A 23,791-nucleotide genomic window follows, 5' to 3' on the forward strand; every position below is an offset into this window, starting at 1 on the left:
AATTTTAAAAACCATAAAACAATACCCATGCTCACCTGGCTCGTTCATGTTTTATTTAAACCTGTTCAGTTTGCTTACATTTTAACAGACTAGATAGAACTGAACTGCTCTAAAGAATTGAAACTTTCCCCTACATTATACATTTAAATAATGACCAAGGAGAAATATTAAAATAAGAAGAGTAACATGAAATCAGGTAAAAAAAGACTAAGAATGTATGTTGAATTGTTTTCATTGTTAATTCTAGGTTTTCTTTTGAAAACACAGAAGAAAGTAAAGAAGCAGTCAACCTTTTTTAACAATAAGTTATATTTTAAGGTAATGTAACCAAAAGCTAACTGAACTGGATATAAGCATTTGTATATTCTTCTGTTAAATTACTCTAGTATATTTTATAATATTTTATTCAATATTATTCATTAAAAGGCATTATCAGCTTTTTTAAGATGTGTTAAGTGATATGTGCTCTTTACATCCACTACTAGATTTTTAAAATTGATTTATTTAATGAGAAACATGATTGTAAACACCTGAATATCAACACGCAGCACATTGTAACAGAGCAACATTAATGACGAGCTGCCTGGTAGCTTTCCTCTTCCCCTCTCCTGCAGGTTTAGCTGTCAAACTGTCACCAATTGAGTTAGTTTAGCTGTGATCATGCAGACCTAGGTATTTTGCAGATATGGTTTTCCAGGTCTTTTTTATATATACACATCTTAAAGTTTAAACACATTTTAAATGGTTCTATGATTTAATGGCTATTTTTATTTTTCCCCAATTTAATGGTTCATCCATTACTGCAATCAGAATATCATACAGTATTTTAACCCTGCCGTTGAAGACTATTCTATTCTATTCTAAATGCGAGACAAGTAGCCAAAAAAACTGAGCAAACAGTAGTGTCAATAACCAAAGTAAATGGAGAAAGTGTCACCTGAGGTGCTGTAATTACTCTCTGGCTTCTTCTAGGAGACCTGGAGTTCATCTGTCGGTCTTCATCCTCACAAAGCAAGCGGCTCCTTTTAGAGCTTCTTGTTGGCTATATAAGATGAAAGGAAAATTAAACACCTGAAAAACTCCACTTTAGCCACTTGAACTGTAATCAGGATCTTGAAAAATAGCCAAAAGCTAGTTGATATAAATCATGTTCATCTGATTTTAAAAAAATCAACTTCAGCATATATATACACACACACACTACAGCTTCTTCCCTAAAACAAATCAATGACTTAGAATATACATTATATCAAGCAATGCATTTGAATATTCTTGCACAACAATATCACAAAGATTCTTCCTATCCTCATAAAAAATTATGTTAAATTTTAGAAAACCAACTGTATGTATTCAATTTAATTATAGATTCATAGTTTTTATATATATTAAAATTCTCATGAAATACATCATATATTGAAATAGTTAAATTCAAGTCCCATTTTATCCAACACAGCATTGCTCTTGAAGTGATCTGGGCATTCTGCTTCTACACAAGCACAACCTGTCCCACTTGACAAAGTAAAGCTTTGTGTGGTGCATAACAGCAGAACGTCCAATCCTAGCTCTAGAAGGCTGATGTGTGCACAGGTTTTCATTTCTTCTCAGATCTTAATTACTCAAATAAGCTAATTTGGCTAAACTGGACCAGTTTAACATCTTCTCCAAGGTCTTAAAGCACCAGCACTTTAAGAGACCTAGAAATCCATACACATACTGTAGCATGCAGACCTTAAGGACTGCTGTTTGACTGCTTGCCTAAAGGTGCCCCACCCCAACTTTACATGGAACATCCTTCAGCAAAATAAAGGGTGTGATCCACCATCAATTCCACTGTTGAATGCAGCAGTCATGTGCTCCTATTTTAAGCAGCTCTATTTTAAGTGTATACTTACCAAAAAGGTTGCTTAGAAAACAGCAGAAAAACAACTTTCCGATCTTAAAATACAGTAAGATTGTTTAAAAAAGCAAACTGTAAAAGTTACAAGTTAAAAGAAAGAGTTAATTTATTGTAACATAAGGCATAAAGTGAAACCAAAAATGTGAAATGTACTACTAGGATGTACCTAGGTCCTGACTGTGGTCATTAAAAATCCTAGGGCGTTTCTTAAAAAGTAGGGGTGTCCTAGACAAATTTCCTCCTGGCTTTTACCAATCATGGCCTCCCAAGAACCCCTACGTATGAATTGACTTAATTACTTTACTACATTAATTATTAACTATTAATTATTATACTACAATAAATTAAGAGATGTTTTTCAGCTTATGTAGAAGAAAATGATTCCACACTTATTGAGTGGTGCTTCTCCACTCAGCATGACAAGTTCATTAGGGGAAAAAAAAAAGAGGAAAACCAAAATGGTTAAATCAATCTCCACATTTAAACCCAATTGAGTATTTATTATGCTAAGGAAAAAAAGTCAAAAGATTACACAAATTTTGTTGAGCTCAACAGGTTGCCTGATACTGACTATTACAAACCACTCAGAAATGTGCCTAATGTAAATGTGTCCTGAAATCAGCGGGTCATCACAGTGGTTCACATTACCAACAGAAAGTAAGTTTTTGTTCAAATATAAAATGTATGCATGTAATTTACCTAAAATAAAGCATTGTACTTGTCATTCATATGACTGCTGTCCCAATATTTTTTGAAGGTCATTGTGTGTAAATTGCCTTTCCCTGCTTGCATCTGCTTACGCTGCTGGGAAATTAGCAGTCAAAGTCATATCATATATAGTGGTAATATTCATCCATGCCCAGTATCACCCAAGGAACTGGAGAGCAGAACAAGTTAAAAATATATTAATTGTAACTATTAGTTTTGTTTAAATAAGATTTGTTTCCTCCTGTAATGGATTATTTTTAGACAAGCAACAGACTAAATACAGTATATGTATTCTGAATCCTTTACACAATCATGTCTTTAACATTACAACCGTGTAAAGTTTGTAACAATGTATAAAACTAATTGCTCTTTAAAGAAGAGGGTTCAATCTCCACAAGTGAAGCCAGGTAAATTAAACTCTCCACCTTCCCAAAGGACCAATCATCACTATCAATTAATCCACCACATAAATTAATGAGACAACTGTTCATGATAAACTGACAGCAAGGAGTGACAAAGGTTAATGCCCAACAAACATCTGGTGTTTATCTGACAAAATGACAGACTGAGATTTTTCAAAATTTATGAAGCCTTGGTCCAAGATTCTTATTTATCAAATAAAGCGAAGAGAATCTCTTACCGTTTCCATGGATGAATAGCTGCTTCTTCCCTTACTGTTCTGAGGCTTTGGTACAGAGCTGTGTTTTTCATTCCATGTGTTAGATAAACTGCCCTCTGTTAAATATTAATGAAAAAAAGTCTTTAGACATGTTTTCCAAAACCATGAGCACATGTGCAGCAGCACATTCACAACAAAGCCAAGTTCTATTGAAGTAAAGTTCTATTAGTATGAAGCTCTTATCCTAGCTTAGTTTCTTGTTAGGAAAATAATAATTGTACACTTAATAGAAATAGGACAGGGAATCTCAGACATGGAAGCAGGAGTTCTAGTACTGTAAACTACACACTGGAGTAAGCCAGTGTGGTACTGGACTGAAAGGCTGTGAAACCTACATAATGAAGGTTCTCTTTATTGCTTTAGTTTAGTTTTTTTGTGGTTGTTTTTTAAACCTCTACCTTTCATAGAATTACTTCCGAGAGATCAAACTCGATATGCAAGCAGGAACACCACACGATTGCTGCAGTTAATCAATTTCAGGACTAATTAAACAAATGATATACTATACAGTCTCAAACAGCATTGGCTTGAACATACTTCCTTAATGTTACAGAACTCTACAGAACACAAAAAAGTAAGAAAACAATTATTGGATAATGATCTACATAAGAGTAGATATTAATTAATTTACTTAACTGCCACTTAATTCTATAACGTTGACTGCAAGCCAAGTCAAGCCAGTATTGGCACCATCCATTCTAAATGTACAAAATCTCCCTGGATTAAGATGAAAGTACTTGTTTTTCTTTTGATCACATTGTTTTTCTCATAGTGACCAATTATAGCAGGCAAAACATGTCTTTTCCTGCTCTTAAATGCCCCTGCACTAAAAATCTCATCCCTGTTCCAACACCATAGTAACAGCAATACTGGAGAGGGGATTGTGTATCTCACTTTAGAGGAAATAAAACCACATTGACAGAGCTAAACCAATAATTCTACTAACGTTTAAAAAAATGCAGCCGCCCAAGGCAGTTAAAATGGTTGTATACATTGTTTAATTGTATACTTTGACACTCATTATATTAACTCTAAGCTGAATTTGTTTAGATCTTTTAATGAAATTCTTGCTTTTATCACCTAAATGCAATTTTTCTAATTGTTTTTGGAAGACTCACAATCTGTCATAAAGCAAACACAATCAGAATTAAGAGGCATGCTAATCCTTTTGTTTTTTTTTTCAGCATAATGCAAACTAGTGGACACAAACTAAGGGGAAGTACGTTTAAAAGAACCACCAAAGGCTTTACACAAATGGTTGAGAGAGTAGCTACAGAGCAACAGTCAAAAGTCTAAAACATCTGGTTCTTTGAAGAAACAGCTGAAAACCCTAAGATCAATTAACAACTAAAAAAAAATGAGGTAGACAGGTAATTTGGCATCCTCTCGTTTGCAAAATGTCTTATTTTTTTATATAGCCTTTTTATTATTTTCACCCTCATTTTAGTCCTGAGCAGCATATTTTACTTATCAACAAAGCTCTGGGGTTTTCATTCTGCCACACTGTCATAATTTTAAATATTAATAGGCTGATAAAAAAGCTCACTTTTGTACGTTCGTTTTCTCAGTTTAATTCATGTTAACTGTTCAAACGCATACACCAATTTAAAACTAATGCCATCAGTGTGATCAGTTAAGAATAGTATTACAATAAACCAGCTTTATCTTTCAGAAACCAGGACAACTTTTCACAATCTTTTTTGCAGAACCTACTTAATGGTATTAGATTCATACAGGCCTGCTGTAAATATCCATTTCTTAACATGGGAAACATGTTTCAATTTTCAATATAATCAGCAATTCTCAGCATGTAGTGAGAAGGAGCTATAAACTTTATTGCACGTTGTCTCCTCCAAATTAGCGACCAAGACAGTAGACGTTCTTCCTCAGATTTTCACCACTTAATTTTGTCTCTGTGGTAAATAATCACATGAATTTTCAGGTCTAATTACAAACTGTTTGACAAAATGTAAAGAACTTGTTTTGTGCAGAAAGACTGAAAAGAGAATATGAATGCCAAGAAACAAAGACACCAGCTGCTCCGCTCCTCATTGTTAGGAAGGTGCTATATAATGTTGACTAATCTTCTTAATATCACTTTTTATCTGACAGTCAACTAAGCTTTCTTTTAGGTTTGGTAAGTCTCTCCTTGATAATCATTTCAACTGCATAGATAATAAGGCTCCAAGAATGTTATACCATCTTACTGTTTACAATTAATCATTTCACAAAAACTTTGCATGAAACGTATTTGAAAAACAGAAGTACTTACCTTTCAAACTCACAAGAGCTTTTGCTGAAGAGCCTAAAAAACAAAACAATTGCACTTCTTTCATTTCTTACAGCTCTTTTCAAAAACACATAAATGTCTCTACATACACACACATTTGGTCCAAAGGTCAGTCATGTTATTATAATTTTCCTCAGATCTAGCTGGAGACACTAGAGTTTTAACTCCTAAAACCTGAAACTGACAGTGCAAACTCAATGCTCTGTACAAGCAAACTGACATAGCATTAAACCCCTCACAATAAAAAGGGTTGAGCATAGGAAACTCCCTCAGCCGCCAAAGCTCTTTCGTCATTGGAAAGAAAAGGACAGATCGTTACGTACTATACGCTAAAAGTTCCATTAAAGCTAGTTTTGCTATGCACTGGAATAAATATTCATCATGGTTTTTATCTATAAGCTTTTTTATTGCTCCTTTGATGCTCTATTTGTAATTAACACAATAATAACTTATATCACATATCATATTCAGGTTGAATACTGTGCAAATATGCCTCTAATCTATGATCTACTCAGAAATGTAACTCTTGTAACTTGATTTCAGGTATAGAACAAAACATTTTCAGTTTTGATTTTAGGGCAATTGAGTTACATGTGAACTGGATTAGTATTTTTGACATGAATGGTATATCGTTACGCAAAATTCAATTAACAAACACACCACAGATTATGATCTACATCTGTATGTTCTTTCTTAACATCTATACCTGGAAAGTAAAAAACAGTGAATGTATTAAACTCTGTATTACCTCAACACCAAAAATAACTAAACCTTGTAATTAATTAAAATAAACCCTTTTGGCATTCTGTGCTATTGTGAAGATTTTACAAAGGACAAATATCAAAATCAGAATTTCTTTCCATCTGCACAATAATCAGCACTGAAAATTCGATGTCAGTTAGCAGTTCATTACCAATTAAACTTATTTAATCTGTCCAGAACAAGAAAAAGTTTGATTACATTTTCTGGATTAACCTCAAGGCTTTCCTGGGCATGGCAATAAAGTGAAAATTGGGGCTATTAAAAATTTCAGTTCTTTTGAGAAAGTGCGAGGTAGCAGACTAACAAAGTTTGTAACAGATCTCTATGATCGACAATACAGTTCAGTCTTCTTTCAATCAATAGATTGTGTTTTGCATGTACACATTATTTAGTAGTATATTGTTACAAATGAGGTTTACTAAATTAATGAGAAAATCAGAAACTGACCAAGTGGATTAGTCAATAAGTAAAATAATCATAACCAAATGAATAGGAACGCATCTCCCTATTCTATAAATGTACCCACAAACCAGGAGAGACCTTTCCAAACTGGGTTCCCTAAAAACCACACAAAAGCAAGCTCTCTTAACAAGGCTCAAATACTTAACTTTTTAACTTAAAAAAAAGAAAAAAATCAGTAACAGAGCCACACCGGTATTATGTGTTCTATATTACGGTATAGAACTGTTTAGTTCGCAAAAAAAGAGAAATTGTCATGTTGTGGAAGTTAGGGTTTTCTTTTATTTGTATGAGAGAGAGGTTAAAGAGAAAAAAGTTTTGGTTCATCCAACTTACAGGTGTCTTCAGTACCCACTGTCCAGCAAATACTTAGTTTCAATCTGGTTTCCCAGGGTGATCTCAAACAAGGCCCTCTTGCCTGACCCACGCTTTATGTTTTGTGTCCACATCTCTCTTTTCAGTCCCCACCACCACCTTTCCCCTGTGTCTCCCTGTCTTTATCTTATACTTTTGATACTCTTAATCATTTACCCAGAACTTCAGAAAATCAAAAAAACTATTTTTCAGTGTCTCTCGCTCCCAGCACAACTAAGTAAATATTCCTTGGTTTGAAGCTATAAGAACTGGAAATGTTGACTATCTAGGCATTACCCATTGTCTATAGATTCTTTGAGACACTTTCATAGTCACCTACAATAGTCTAAACCGGTGCGGTGGCACTGTGGGTAAGGATCTGCGCCTGTGGCTGGAAGGTTGCCGGTTCAAATCCCACAGAGGAATCCTACTCTGTTGGGCCCCCGAGTAAGGCCCTTAGCCCCAGCTGCTCCAGGGGGGCTGTATAAATAGCTGACCCTGCACTCTGACCCCAAGCTACTCTCCCTGTCTGTGTCTCATGGAGAGCAAGCTGGGGTATGGGAAAAGATGAATTCCTAATGCAAGAAATTGTATAGGGCTAATAAAGTGATCTTATCTTAAAACAACATGGGTATGATGCATGCAGTAGAAAAAAAAAATTATCCATCTTAAACCAATTCATCACAATCTGAGATGAACTAAATCCACATTCGAGCAGCTAAGCAGAAAGGATGGCATAGCTTGAGATGCTGTCAGGAAGGTGAAACATAAGAGTATAACAATTTGGTTACTACAGTTTATGTAATAAGTATATCATCTGTAATAACCCAATAATATGCCACTGTGGTTCAAAATTCTACTTCAGGAGATTCCTGTGACAGAGAAGTGATGCGTGTTCACAGGTAGCCCAAATATATTTTTGGTCATATTATTGATAAAGTGGGGTCATATATATTTTTACCCTTTCTACGTTTGTGAGATATAGCTAAATAACTACTACGTCTTCTGCCAGAATCCACAATCGCGTCTTATCTGTTCCAAATGACTCTGTTGACTTATTATTCAACAATCCACCATAAGAAAATTTGTCATCATAAGTAATTTAATTTTCATCTGAAAAAGCATCTATAAAGGACAGTGAGTATCAGCAGGAGAACTTAAGGAGATCTAGCCTACATTTTAGAAATGGATACATATGTAATTGAAAAATCAGCTCTATAAAACAAACTAACTGCACTTACTTTCAAAACCAGAAGTCAAACTATGTATAATCTGTCACTCCAAGAAAGGCCATATGATGAAAACACAAAATGTGTGCAATTATTAGCAAGTTCAGCCAAGAAAAACAAGAACATGTGGCATTTTGCCACTCCATATTCAGGGAGATTCTTTGACTGGACATTGAAGATGCTGTAAATAACATAGTAGGAGGGCAACATGAAGGAACATGATCTCCTTGATAACAGTATAAAGTATTCTTCAAATTAATAAAATCATTTTTAATTTTCTTTATCATTAGAATGTTAAATTCATGTTCTGTTAAATACATGAGCAATGCTAGAATAGACACACAAGATTTTAGAAACCTTAGAAATGAGAAAATCAAAGAAATTCTTAAGCTGAGAAGAGACTACATAAAGTGTTGTATGCTAAAGCTGTTACACAGTACTTGGGTATTTTTTAAACCAAGGCCTAGGTTCCTAAAAAAGTAAGCCTACCAACAATATGCATCACTGATTAAGGTCAAATTTCAGAACCAGGACTGAGAACCACTGAAATACCCATTCCAAGGTTCTTCATTATGGTATAAAAGCTACAGTTTCTTGCCTAACAGATGCATGTTGGAAACCTTTAAATCTATCCAAGTCCTTCTTCCGCAATTGTTTGCATGAAGGTCAGTCCATTACCAGAGCACTTGTTTAATATTTGTCACAAATAAAACATGGAAATCAATGAATATCAAAAGATTTCTTTTTTTTTTAAATCTACACTTTTGATGATAATTTCAATTCCACATTTCCAATTGTGAAAATTTCATAGATATCTCCATTCATCCATTTTCTAACCAATTTACCCAATAAACCCAATTGCACAGAAGCAGGAGCATAGCTTGGCAAGCAACAGGCACAAGGTGGGATTCACTCTGAATGGGACATCAGTCAATCACAGGACATACAGACACAGAGACACACATTCACACCAGGGCCAATTGTCCCACAAGTCATAGAGATCTTTAAGTTTTCCAATTTGCCAGTCCATTGCTTACAGAACTGTCTTTCAACAAGAAGAGTATAGTTTGTCCATATTGTAATAACACTATGTTCTGCAGTACAACTAAATTGTATTCATATAGCTAAGATACAATTAAGTTTATGAAATGCAATGAGAATGTTACCAAAACAATATCAATGGAAAACCATCCATCTCATTTAAAATACGAACAAGCTCCAATAACGTTTTCTGCAGATTTTTAAATTTAATTCACTGTACAGCAGGCATTCGATATGCACTGCTATCCAGTTAACACTCCTGTCATGAGCTGTTTGAGCACACAGGTAAACAATGTGTTTACAGTACAAAAAATGATAGACATTTCACGGTACTTTTTTACACAAGAGAATTTCGCATCGCTCAATAAAAAAGTTGTTAAAATGAACACGTCAGTGTAAAGAAACGCAGAGCTTTATTATTCTCCGTAGGCTCCAGCTAAATTGTTGTTGTGGATTTAGAAAGGGGAAGACCTGCATACCTTTTCGTTGATGATACACAAATATATCAAATTCTCCTTTGTGTGTACCTAAAGAATGACTGTCAAAAAGGTTGCACAATGCTCACCTCTGTGTTTTTGTATTGATATTAGCTACTTCATTAAAAGCAGCTGATCATGGCACAAACAAGAAATATTCGCGTCAGAAACAATTCCGTTAAGCAGTCCAAATTCATTTCGGGCGTGTTTTTCAGAAACACTTGAGCAGTGTCCGTTCAGTATTACTCTTGGAAATACTGTTTCCGAACATTTTTATCAGTTTTTAAACCGCTTGTCAGTTTTGTTGTTACTCACTCTCGTCCAGCAGCTGCTCCAGCTCCGCCATCTTGAATGAGCCGCGCCGCTTTTTCAAAGGCTGCCGGTCGGAATGCATTGTGGGACAGAGACTGCCGGAGAGGGCAGTTCGAATGCGGGATGGATGTTTAGTGCGCTTGTTATTCGAGTATTTTTGTAATTTAAAGTTGAATTTATCATTTGGCTTGTTCTTTAATTCGTGATTCTAGAGAGTATAACATTTTACAGTACAACCTTAGCATTGCACACCTATGACGGAAGAAGAAGAATGTTCTGTGTACTACTCTTATCTGCACTCTAGCTACTTGATGATTTCCTGAAGTGAAACTTCTGGTTTATAACAGAGACTAGGGTTGTGACATAACCAGGCCTCCCTGAGACAGAACAAGTTTGTAATGTTGCCTTTAAACTAAAATATATTAACGTTATTAGGTGTCTGCTCATACCTAATAACTCAAAGATGATTATTGTTGATAAAAGTTGTTGAATGTTATTTTTCATGACATATATTAATTTTGGTATTTCTCCATTAATAGTAGGAAATCTAATATGAGCACATTCTTCCCTAAATAAAAATAACAATTATTTCTTCTGCTAGCAAATACTGGAAACAGCTCATCTGACCAGGGGAGTTTCGGCAAATCAGAATGATATTTTAGCAAACACAAAAATATAGGCAAGTGTAAAAGACAAAATATCTTGTATATCTCCAAACCTGAAAAGGTTTATTTTACATACTGTGCTCATCACAAAGTGTTTACAGTAGACAGAAAAGTAGGCATATGCAAGGCAGATATGCATATACACAAGAATGGTTTAATGCCTATGATTTACATTTGTAATAGCATATTCATTATATATATGACATGTACTTGAAATATTTATTTTGGTCTTTTCAGAAGTTGTTTTTTTAAATCCCTGGGCCTGAAGAGGGTGCTATAAGACATTTAATAAAGCCATTATTTGCTTCTCATAAATCATTGGACTAGTCAAATTCAGATTATGTTAAATACAGAGTAAAAGTTTTGATGACAGAGTAACCATACAGGATTTTTAATTAGATTTAAATTACTAAAATGCAAGAGGGGCAACAGCTGCAATAAAAAACAATGCTGGTTGGTACGCTTCACTTTTTTCAAATCAAATACCTCCCTCAGAGATTAGCTCCTCCCCTGGAGAGTGGGCTTCCTCCAGTGTCCTTCTGTTGCCTGGTGTTGGTGGGTTCTTGATTATTTCCAACACTCCTCTGGCAACTTCAGCTCGAGCCTCTTGCTTACCTCTGCTGGCTCCACTAACCTGTGTAGATGACATGGTTAGGGATGGACACCAGAACAAAGCAGTTCAAGCTGATGATCAGCTTCTCCTTTGCCCTTAAAGGCTCTCTGACTTCAGGTGCTTGATGTAAGGAATCTAAAACACAGTCTTGCCTATCTATTTTTTCAATTATCTCTGCTCTGTTAAAAGAAAGGGGCATGGAATCTCCAATTAAAATGGATTAGTGAGCAAATAAAACTGTCAAAATACATTCGTGTTTAGACTTTTATAATGCCAGTGAGAAAAAGTTACTCAGACTATTTCTGTCTACCTAACAGAAAGAATACAATAGAGAAATCCTTCTGTAATACAGATAACAGGGGCGATGGCATCAGAACAAGGGCTAGATTTTTACCTCTGAGGTTTATTATATGTTTGCTCATTTTTAAGCTTATTAACAATCCCTTTACAGTGTGTTCTTTCCAAGGCATTCCCTATTTAAAATTTAATAATAAAAGAAATCAGGCAAAATAGGAAGTTATTAACTTATTGTGGGATTTAGCACGATTTTTGTAAGATGTTCTTTATTTCATGCCTTGGGGTGTAGAAGAACTGTCTGTAGTGTTAATGAGTAATGCTGCTATCTACTGTATACAACCTAAAGCCTTTTTAAGGCCATAATGTTAACCACACTGTTAATACAGCTAATTAGGACCATACCCAAGGCAAGACTCTCATGAGTATGAAAGCACTTTGGAACTGACAGAGATTCTGTAGAAGGAGGTCACTGTAATCAGCCACGACAGGACTTGTACTGTGCGTGATATTCTCCAGTACCAATGTTTATTAAGGAAAAACAAACAAATCCAAAACAAATGAACTTCAGGATCATTCCCATGCCATTAGTCAATGTGCAATTTATTAACACCAAGTTTACTCCCACAAGTTGCCTTTAGACAGTAATGATGTCTCCAGATGTCTTCTTAAACAGATTATTTCAGAGGAAACTACAATGGAACGGAATAATTACCACAGGGAACATCAACGGACCTGGTGAGGATGCATATTTGCAGTATTCTCAAGACATAATACAGCAAAATGGCAAACTAATTCTTGAATATTGTAATAACAACCATACAAAGAATAGTTCTGGACTGGCAGAGCTAAAAAATGTTATGATAGAATTTAAGATTTGGAGTGTTTAGTGTATCTCATTATTAAACTGAAAACTAACCTCCATAGGTAAATTGACATGGCCTGCGCAGAAATTCTGAAGTGAATTGGGTTTATAAGCTAGACATATAACATCCTCTGGGAGTCTGTTACAGCAATTTGAACTATAAAAATAGGGTCTCACAAGAATTTGCACTAGAATACATGGAAAAATAAATGTCATAAACACAATGAAAATAAAACAAAGGTCACATAAGGAAAAGGAAGATAGACAAAAGACAAGAAATAATTTCAATACTACCAGATTTATGGAAACATGATGACCATGTATTATGAAGGAAAGATTACCTGACCTGAACTCAGAGTAAAAACCTCTATCCACTACAACGTAAAAATCAATTTTTGAAGGCAATTTGGTGTGCTAATCAGTGGAAAGAAGCCATCAAGGACTCAATGTGTAACTCGCCAGTTCTCAGGTAGTTTAAAGGTTTGATTTAATCTTGTCTATTTTGCCTGTGTTTGTATTTAGACTTTTTAGAAATAAATTGTCCGATTAAACCTGAGTATGACTCTAATACAATACTATTAGTCCTAGAGCTTTCTGATGGTACTGTTGCAGAGAATCTTTCCGAGATTATCCCAGATGAACTATAGTCACCCTTCAGCCCAGACACCAGCCTTTACAAAAGGTCAAAGGTTGAGACTTAAAATACTACAGAAGCCGATGGAAAGTCAGTTGTTTAAACACATTTTGCCAATGTGTGAAGATGTGTTAAACTAAAGTTCTTTTAGCAGATGGGAACAGTGAGTTACTGTCCTTGTAATCCCTGTCACCTACAGTTCAGGTATTAATGTACAAGAATATTGAATGAATAGATAGTGTGTCTGTGCAACAGTTATGTAACTGTTCAGAAAGCAGCAAATCCCAAAGAAAGGTGTTTTATTCTTAATCGGTCTAGACAGCCAAACAGCCTCCTCTCATTTCTAACCTGTCTTATGTTCTTAATTAATAGGCTTATAGATGAATTATTCTGCATATCACTGTTTAATTCATAAAGTATAAAAAAGGAGTTATATTTCATTGTGTAGAATGACAAATGCTTCCTCTGAGAGCTGGTTTGGGTTAAATTGCATTCTTTACTGCACCACATACAGTTCAATATCAAATGCCTTTTCCACATGCTTCATTTTCGCTGAAAACTCTGGCAAAAATACTATTTTTATGGCATTACAGCTTGTGTTGGCAATAAGATCCCTGCCTTTGCATTTTATAATAACTAGCAGAACACTCATATGTGTTAAACTTTATACTGTTTACTTGTGTTTAAAATTAGGCATCTGCTATAAATCGGTATTCTAGCAGTAACCCAAATGCACATTTGGCATTGTATATTTGGGACACTGCTATCTGCTGGAGTAGAGGGCATGGAATTCCTTTTCAGAGTAAACTGTAACAAATGGAATCCTACTCGGAAGGTAGTGAGTAGAGACCAAGGACGGATTTTAACTTACATTAATAAACCCAGATAAACAAATTTATAATAATAAATAAATAATTATTATTTTTATTATATTTAATAATTCCTAATCAGTATAATTCCTTACACTGATATAGCACTTTTCTGGACACAACGCTTTACAGGTAATGGGAACTCCCCTCCACCACCACCACCAATGTGCAGCATCCACCTGGATGATGCATCAGCAGCCATAGTGTGCCAGAACGCTCACCACACACAAGCTATCAGCAGGGGAGTAGAACAGAGTGAAGCAACCAATTCGAAGATGGGGATTATTAGGAGGTCATAATAATGGGGGGAAATCTGGCCCAGGACACAGGAGTTTACACCCCTACTCTTTTCAAGAAACACCCTGGGATTTTAAATGACCTTGGTTTTACATCTTATACTAAGGACGGTGCCTCTTTTAAAGCACAGTGTCCCAATCAGTATACTGATCTCTCTCTCTCATCCAGGAGGTCTCTCATCCAGGTACTGACCAGGCTCACACCTGCTTAGCTTCAGTGGGCTGCTAGCTGTAAATTGCAGGGTGATATACAGTTGTGAGAAAAGTTCATGAACCCTTAGGAATTATATGGATTGCTGCATGAATGGCTCCTAAAATGTGATTTGATCTTCATCTAAGACATAATAATATACAGTCTTATTTAGCAAACAACATACACAACATTTAACATGGCTATATGTTTGTTGAACAGATGGTTTAAACATTCAAGGTTATTGATGGAAAAAGCATGTGAACCCTTATATTTAAACTGTTTCAGTTCATGTATATTTTTGGGATGTCTTGCTTGTCATGGCCTGCTTCAGATCACGCCACAGCATTTCAGTGGGACTGAGATCAGATCTCTGACTTGGGCATTCTAAAACACTGAATTTATTCTGTTCGAGCCCTTCTGTTGTTGATTTACTCCTGTGTTTTGGATCATTGTCATGTTGCATGAACCAACTTCTTTTGAGTTTAAGATCACAGACAGACGCCCCGACATTCTGCTTTAGAATTTCCTGATGCAACTTGGAATTCATTGGTCCCTCAATGGTTGCAAGCCATGCAGGCCCTAAGGCAGGAAAGTAGCCCCACACCATTATACTCCCTCCACCATGCTTCATGGTTGGGATGAGATTTGGTGTTGGTATGCAGTGTTTTTCTCCAAACATAATGCTGTGCACATTTAGCAAAAAGTCTAACTTTTGTCTCATCTGTCCACCGAACATTGTTCCAGGAGTGCTGTGGAACATCCAGGAGTTCATTAGCAAACTTGAGACAGGAAGCAATGTTTTTTTTGGAGAGCATTGGTTTCCTTCATGGTAACCTCCCATGAACACCACTCTTGTTCAGAGATCCTTAGCTGTCACCCTAGCGTTCTTTGTCACCTGTTTGAAGATTGTACGACGTGTCCTTGCACTGATCTTTGTAGGACACCCAGTCCTAGGATAGAGAGATACTTTATTGATCCCGTAAGGGAAATTGCATTGCAACAGCAGCTTAACACAGTTAACATAAAACAGTGTAATGAATGATACAATAATAACAATACAATACAGTACAGTATCAGTACAGTGAGAAGTGCAGTAAGAAGAGTTACTCACAGTCCAGAACATACAAAGAACAAACCAGAACAGTAGAGAAAAAGTTGTATTGCACAATATAAGTATAAATATAAATGTATTGCACAAGTCCCTGGCATTTATTGCACAAAAACAGTTGTAAATGGGAAAGCCAGATGTAGCAGTTTACTGTTCAGTCAAAAAACAGGTCAATGTCAATGTTGCCCCTGCCCAGACACAAAGTGGGTGCGTTGTACAGTCTTATGGCAGAAGGTAAGTAGGGAGAGTAGCAATGGTGCTGAATTTCTTACATTCGTAAACTATCTGCCTGACGGTGGACTGATGGAGGCCCAAGTCTTTAAAAATCCTTTTGTATACCTTTCCAGTCTTATGAGCTTTAACAACTGTTCCTCTGAAGTCCTCTGAACTCTCTTTTGATCAGGCCATATAACACTTCAACAGAATTACGTTGTGAAGTGCGGGTAACCAATAGCGAGGCAGGTCAAACCCACACCCGAATTGATTGGAACACCTGACTCCAATTACCCTATTTTCAAGATGTCATTATCCTAGGTTCACGTACTTTTTCAATGACCTTGATTGTTTAAACAATTTGTTCAATAAAGATATGACAATGTAAAATGTTGTGTGTTGTTTGTTAAATAAGACTCTTTATTTATTATTATAACTTAGATCACATTTTGGGAGCCATTCATGCAGAACCCCAGATAATTCCAAAGGGTTCACAAACTATTTTTCACAACTGTAGCTGCTGGCTATTTGACTATTTTGTCATCATAGATTAGGAATTAAAACCAAAAATAGTGATGTATAGGGGTCAGATTAAAGAATGCTGGCCCACGTTTATCTTCAAACAAATGTTATTTTTTAATTAAAACTTGAATCATATTCTGTGCTGCTATAACATGCAATGAACAAACATTCATATCAAGAATGATCCCTAAAATAATTTCCCACTGATTAATATTACAAAAACATTTTCATACATTTTTTGTCCCTTCAGTTTACTGAATTAGTTGTTTTCCTAGTAGTCATTTAATCTACTAATTTAATTATTAGATTTTAATTATTGTTTTAAAGGCTTCAGGTTTTCTCCAGTTACTTGTGAAGATTGAAGAGCTGTGGTTGATACATAACTCATGTACTTGTTACTGTCCTTCTCTGGACCCCTTCCTAGGCATCAGTACCTCTCTGATAATCTGAGAACAGAACTGAACACTATTTAATTTGCTATCCAACTATGGTATTGTACTATCAGACGTACTTCAGATACAATTAATTTTGGGGGTATATAGTGATGTCAAAAAGTATGCCCCCTAACGATCCTATGGTTTTACATATTAAGACATATCTGACTTTCATCTTGTTCTCATGACGTCCTAAAGTAGATAAATCTAAGGTCTTGTGACAGATAATATGCTCACATCTTTCAACATTTTTCATTCAACAAAAAAAACAAACAGCCAGCATTCAGTAGCCATGTGTGCACCCTTACGGTTTCCATATCAATTAAAAAGGTAATTAGAATCAGGTGCTGCTAAACAAGTGCACAGGATTAGGTTATCATCAGGAAGTGCTTCCACCTGTATATAAAATCAGAAACTTCATCAGCATAGACTGGAGCATTCAGGTTTGTGGTAACACATCACACCTAGGTCAAAAGATATTTGTGACACTCCTGATATGTAAAACCACTATCTTAGGGAGTGTACTTTCTTTTTCACATCACTCACATATATATATATATTCCTTTTGCCTTGAGACACAAGAATGATAGAATAACATCAGATTGCTCAAGAAGAATCAGGATTAAATAATTAGTGAAGAACAACAGACAAGTCAGGTTTGGATAAACTTAATAGACTGAAGACTCTTTCATCTCTGCTTCAGTTCCTGAGGCACTCATCACTCTGTTCTGTGGTTCTGTAAGGTCACTGGAGATTTGTCATATTTCTGTGGTAGAAGGAGATGAGAGCTTCAAGCAGAATGGTAGCAGCCATGTAAAATCCTCAGCTCACTCTCAGAACATCTAAAATGAATCAGCTTTACAGTAACTGATTCTCAATGTTTGCAGTTCTACACAAGCATGTAGCTGAACATGTTCACACAATCAGACTGAAATGTCACTGTGCCTGTTACTGGGTAAAAACAAAAGGAAAAAAAAAACATTACAGACTCCTAGACCAAAATTAGTTATTTTAATTAAATCCCACAGAGGTGTTTGACTCTTGGGTTGATAAAGTGAGCTTTTGTTAAAGGTCATAGATTTAAGCTTTAACTGCAACCAATCACACATTAAGTATTGTTATGAAATAGACCAAACTGCAGTGCTGAAAAAGAAAGCTTAAATGATTAAAATCTCTTGTTTTGGTACATATTGAACAAAAGTCCTACAGTAACAGGTTAACTGCACTATAGGTGTATTTGTTTCTATAAAGCTAGAGCACCTTTGCTGTAAGAGATGGCTTATGGCAAAGATGTCTGCATTGCGGAGGGAGAATGAAGCCCTGCGACCATGTTCTGTTGACATGCCCACCTGTCAGATCCATCATCTTTTGCAAAACACTTGTGTCCAAAGGCAAAAGGAATATGTATACATATGGTGGATGGAGCAATGGCACTGTGGCTAAGGATCTGCGCCTGTGGCTGGAAGGTTGGCGATTCAAATCCCGCAGCTGGCAGAGGAATCCTACTCTATTGGGTCCCTGAGCAATGCCCTTAACCCCAACTGCTCCAGGGGCGCTGTACAATGGCAGATCCTGCACTCTGACCCCAAGCTTCCCTCCCTGTCTGTTTGGCTGTGTGTCTCATAGAGAGCAAGCTGGGGTATGTGAAAAGTATATTATAAATTCCTGAAAATTAATATTAGCAGGAGATATGCTTTTTATTTTTATGTTATGTATTTGTAAATTCTAATAAAGTAAATGCAGTGATGAGCACTTTTAAGAATTTCTCTTAAGAAAATGAAAAACATTTGAAAACCTGTCTGCATGGAGAGGCTTTTGCAATTCTGAGTACTTGCAAAAGAAAATACCACAGAATCCAAAATACCAGCATGTCAAGTCGAGACTGGATACAGGACGCAGTTTGACAAAGTACATGGAAAGACTGAATGCCTCCAAGTCAGAATCCTGCCTAAACGCAATGATACCAGAACTCTGGTTGGGCTCGAGTAGCCAGCCGCCTGGCAGGCAAGGAGCGCCGTTCGCGTTGAGGCTGGTGTGCGGACAGATGAGCAGCTGTCCCTCTCCCATCGCCCCATGTTCGTGGGGAACTCGGTGCTAAATCATTCGCAGACGACCCAATTCTGGGTCAGGGTGTCATACTTAGCAGAGCAGTCACCTCGCTGTGATCTATTGAAAGTCAGCCCTCGATCCAAGCTTTTGTTTGGGTCCTACAGGTTTGCGGGAGAAACCATTTTGCCGTTGAGAAATCCAAACAGCTTATTTATTTGAAACACATGAGTTGATCCCCAATTTGGTTAATTTCACTTCTAAAACAAAGGCAAACAGGTGTTTGGTTAGAGTTAATGTTTAATTTTGATAAAACGGAAACAATCTTACTTTACTCTGTGTGTGCACCCACAGAGCAAGCAAAGCTATCCACGGAATTTCAGACTAGTTTGTTTATGTTGGAAACAAGAGTTATCACCTTTGTTTAGATAGTGAAATGTTTAGGTACTGTATGTGTCTCTATGTGTTCATGTGAATACCTCACGAGTGCCAGGTGATCTGGAAATTGAGTCTCCGGTCACAACGTACAACCTCTTTAGCATAAAGGCAGAAAAAAGATCTGCAGACAGGCTCCTCCAACATGTCCACCAGTCATGAGAGGGTCCATGGTGCCTTACAGGAGGTCTGGAGGAGTTCTGCTGCACCCAGTGATGTCACCAGAAATGGGCAGATGCTGACCAATCCCAGGAGTGGAATAAAGCTTACCCGACTTCAGCAGCCCAAAGAGTCCTGATCAGTGTCAGTGAGTGAATGGCCCATCTCACTAAATTGGCAAAATCTGGACCACAGACTTCATAGATGAACAATGCTTTATCACAGAGAAAGACTTAGCTCCAAACAACCCAACTGTCTTTTAAAAAAAACACCCCAGAGATAAGAAAAGGAATCAAGCCAAGGACTTTATTATGTGTAAAAAAAAACTAAAGTCTATTTGACAATGCAACGGGTTTAACAATGCTCATACACTCTGTGTCTTTGCTTAACATTTAACAAAAAAGGCAGACTGCTGTAATCAGCAACACGATTACAATTAGAACAGCTCTGCAGCAGTCTTTAGAAAGATGCAGAAGAAAAAATAACATACAAGTGCAGCCTACTTGTATGAACTCCCCATGAATATACTAGAAGTTTAAGACTTCCAGTTTTCAATACCTCTATTCTTAAGAATAAGTCAGTTTATCATCCTTACTAGTGTTCCTAGTAAATGCTTTTTGAGGGTAAATATTATTAGAAATAATCATTTTTTCATTAATGGTGATTTCTGGAATGTGCACAAGTGTTCTGAATCTCACTTTTATCATCAAAAACGTAAAGAATATATCCAAAATTTTTGAAGGGGAATACTGATCACAATTTGGATTCTTACAAAGGTTGAGTCAACTTTTTTGATGACATGTATAGTTAATATGATGGATCCAATTTTTTCAAATCAGAAATAGCACCTGCAGCGACTAATGACTTTCCTGCTTAAAATAATACAGATTAATCTGCATTGTCCTTTAATGGCATGTTACATTGAGTGTCTGAGAAGACTAAAACAGCAGAACAAGCAAAATTGCCAACAATGCTAAAACAGCTTGATTTACATTATTGTTCCACCTCCTTCCCTATTTAACTAATAAAACTGAAAAACCATTAACGCAAATCAAACACTGTGATTAATACATTTCAGACTTTGTATACTATTATCCTTTAAACTCTACTTGTCAAACACGTGATGAATGTTGCTTGTGCACTGTAATGTGCTGTGCACAGCTGAAAAGACAAAAAAAAGTATAACAGATATCTGTACTTCCAAAATAAATGTTTTCTGCATTTGGGGATGAGAGTTTGAAGCCAAAGCAAACTGACAGCGCTGGATGGAACTTCTGCCCATAAAGTAACAGCCTCACCACAGAGAGCTCTGGTAGTTAAACTTGATCTTTAACAGGTACTTCAGATTCACCTGTGCCACATCATACACAATGTATCTGAAAAGCAAGATGTTAAGGAAAAAGAACAAATCATTGGTTTATATGGGAGAATAAAACAAGCTACCCAGTCATGCTTCTGAAGCCAATAACTGGATTCCTTTCAATGGCTGGATAAAATTTGTATCAACTAACTGCAAAGAACTAAACACGCTAGGTGTGCTGAATAGCTTCCTCGTGTTTGTAGTCTTTCTTATGCTCTTATCTTTGGGTATACATGCAATTGAGCACAATCCAACTTATTTATTGCTTTGTTATTTTCTGTGGAATGGATTGTTCCCTCTCCCCTTATACCAACCATTTTGAAACATATAGCCAGTTATTATTAACTACAAAAAACCTACAGTACACATCAGCAGAGGTGACATGTCAAGCCAGCCCAAGTCCTTGCCTTACAAGCCAAGAACACAAACAGCAAAACATTCCGGTGTTTTGGGACAGAGATGCACAGCTTTGACTGATTAAACTACATTGAGATATACGACCCCCACGAAATGATAATTGACTCCTATCCAGGTTGCTAGCGACATGGGCTATTGATCTCCAGGAACATCCTTCTTGCCAGCTGAGCCATAATTAGAGCACTCTGAACATCTCCTCGCTCCCTGGAAACATTTCCAATGAGTGTCAATTCTTTTTTCTCAACGACTGCCGACATGGATGTGTTTGCTAAATTGCTTATGCACAGTTTCAGTTTTTTATGAAATCCCAGTCCCAGTGTGCTAGTAAAGTGACACGGGCTTGAACCCGCAACACCTGAACCAGAGCTGAACCTGCATTCGGAGAGATAGCACCTTTAATGCTTGAACCACTGGGGGGGGGGCTTTTTCACACCCCTTACTAGCTCATATTTGACGCTTTTACAATAAGTAATAAGCTTCCTCTGTCGTAAAACATTTGTGTATATATATATACACTACAAACATCGCCAACAATAACGGCACTGTACACATCACTTTTCCACCTTGTCTGCAATCCTGTTAAGACATATGTCCCATGGCCACATTAATGTTTGCTGCATTAGGCATAATGCAACCAGAACTGCCTGCTCTGTTCGTGATCTGTTTCATATTGTACTTAAAAGAGGCACTGCTTTAAGGGATGGAAATCTCTGGGTGCCATGTTAGGAAGATGGAAAGGCTGGTCCAGCACCTGCCACCTGTAGCGCTTTAAACTCACCAGTGTAGCTGGCAGCGTGTGGTCTGGTATTATCATATGGCACAAATGCTCAGGTCGTTTTTAAATGGGCGGCCTCCTCCAACTGGACCAAGGTGAGAACAGTGCACAGTGAGTGACCACTTTTATCCAAGCTCCAACAGGCTTAGGACAAAGCAGAACATGGCGTTACAGAATTTAAACGGTTTTACTTCCTATTCAAACCACAGGAGCAACAAATTTGAATTGTAGTCTTACTACCTTATTAAATAAATACCCTTGTAAAATCTTGCTTCTGTCTGAAAAAGCTGAGTTACCCAAGCAAAACTCTAGAAAACTCAAGCATAGTATGCTCTGCTGTCAGAAAAGGATACTCATTGTACAGCAGGCTGGTGTCCTGAATATTAGTGTTGATGCCTTTTCCCAGTGGAACTTGCATGCCATCCAAAGTCACAGTGCTACTTGGATCTGGAGCAGTTTTACCCACACCTACAAAGAAATAAACATCAGTTAAAATGATTCAATATTCAATAATCGACACCTAGGTATACCAAGGATACCTTAACCACACTATTGGGTGACTTTCCAATATTTCCAAGTTTGGACAGATGGAATATTTCTGTTTTGCATCTTATTTTATACAACTTTTGCTTTAATGGGGATGGTTGGAAATTCATCCTCTGTGCCTACAGTTAGTTGATGTCACAGAAGGGCATTTGGTTAATCTATATGGGACTTGTAATGTGAATATGAAGTATTAAAAAATAAATGAAAATTCAGTTAAGAAGTTGCTGGATTTGAAGGATCTAAAATCGGAATCCTATTGAATTCCAAATCTGATCTTACTGCCATCGACAGTCATGAGTTTTTCAACAACATGTTCCTTTTGAAAACAACCTGGTGCACGTGTGATTGTATTCAGGGGTTGTGCTGGTACTTTTTAGGAACTCCAGTCTGAAATGCAATTATTCAGCACTTGGCATAGCTTGTAAGTCAATAAATTTAATAACTTTCAGATTTAAGTGTGATTTAATTTATCAAATGCAAGTGCACATTATCTGGGATCACAAATGATCCATTTAGAAGTTCTCTTTAATTTGTATCTATAAACTGTATTGAATACAGTATCATAATCAATCTTTGGCTGTTCAGGGCAATTTTTAGTAAGTGGATCTTAATCACGGCCTCAGAGATGTAGCCTCAGAATCCTGAAATCTGAAGATTTGAATATGGGAGTTGTAAAGAACTTCTGGCCAAGCAGAACCGCCCACTAATACTTTAGCAACCCAACACACCAAAAAAACAAACAACTCGGCCTTGTTGCTGCATTTCTCTGGAAAAAAGAGCTGCCTGTTGAATCAATTATGCTCAGTACGTCTGTTCTGCCTGAATCTACATACAACCAAAACTGCTAGTTTGTACTGATGCGATCCCCAGTTTGTGAATGATGTGTCAGTTTAATTTGGCCCATTTGACAGTGGTCCTGCCATTATCATTACTGAACTGCGGCATTTGAATGTTGCTAGGGACACAAAGGATAGACCACTGTCAGTGTTCCTTTCTGTTCTGGTAATTTGCTTTAGAACATTTTTCTAATTTGTTTTACTCAATCCTCACTTCTGTGCAAGTGTGAGCAGAAGACTCCTAAGAAATCTGTGGCATGAAATCCATCATCTCATTATCTCCATCTACTTAATGGCATGTCAA

General features: G+C 36.6%; 2 protein-coding genes across 3 annotated transcripts in view; both read right to left on the minus strand.

Moving 5' to 3' along the window:
* The window catches only part of lin9 (lin-9 DREAM MuvB core complex component), a 31,160-nt gene extending 20,783 nt beyond the window's left edge, over positions 1-10,377 (minus strand). Inside the window, exons 1-4 of one of the 2 annotated variants that reach the window (XM_006625741.3) lie at positions 10,211-10,377; positions 5,557-5,589; positions 3,246-3,340; positions 938-1,042 (exon numbers count right to left, since the gene is read on the minus strand). In XM_006625741.3, coding sequence (XP_006625804.2) covers positions 938-1,042; positions 3,246-3,340; positions 5,557-5,589; positions 10,211-10,289 — 312 coding nt within the window. In that variant the 5' untranslated portion in view covers positions 10,290-10,377. The remainder of the gene's footprint in view (positions 1-937; positions 1,043-3,245; positions 3,341-5,556; positions 5,590-10,210) is intronic. The other variant, XM_015346675.2, reaches the window with a different exon arrangement.
* A 9,461-nt stretch (positions 10,378-19,838) lies between these two features.
* Positions 19,839-23,791, minus strand: part of parp1 (poly (ADP-ribose) polymerase 1) — a 43,869-nt gene continuing 39,916 nt past the window's right edge. The window contains exons 22-23 of the mRNA XM_015346007.2: positions 22,459-22,573; positions 19,839-20,929 (exon numbers count right to left, since the gene is read on the minus strand). Coding sequence (XP_015201493.1) covers positions 20,848-20,929; positions 22,459-22,573 — 197 coding nt within the window. The 3' untranslated portion in view covers positions 19,839-20,847. The remainder of the gene's footprint in view (positions 20,930-22,458; positions 22,574-23,791) is intronic.

This window comes from Lepisosteus oculatus, chromosome 2 (genome assembly GCF_040954835.1).
Source record: "Lepisosteus oculatus isolate fLepOcu1 chromosome 2, fLepOcu1.hap2, whole genome shotgun sequence".
Lineage (NCBI taxonomy): Eukaryota > Metazoa > Chordata > Actinopteri > Semionotiformes > Lepisosteidae > Lepisosteus > Lepisosteus oculatus.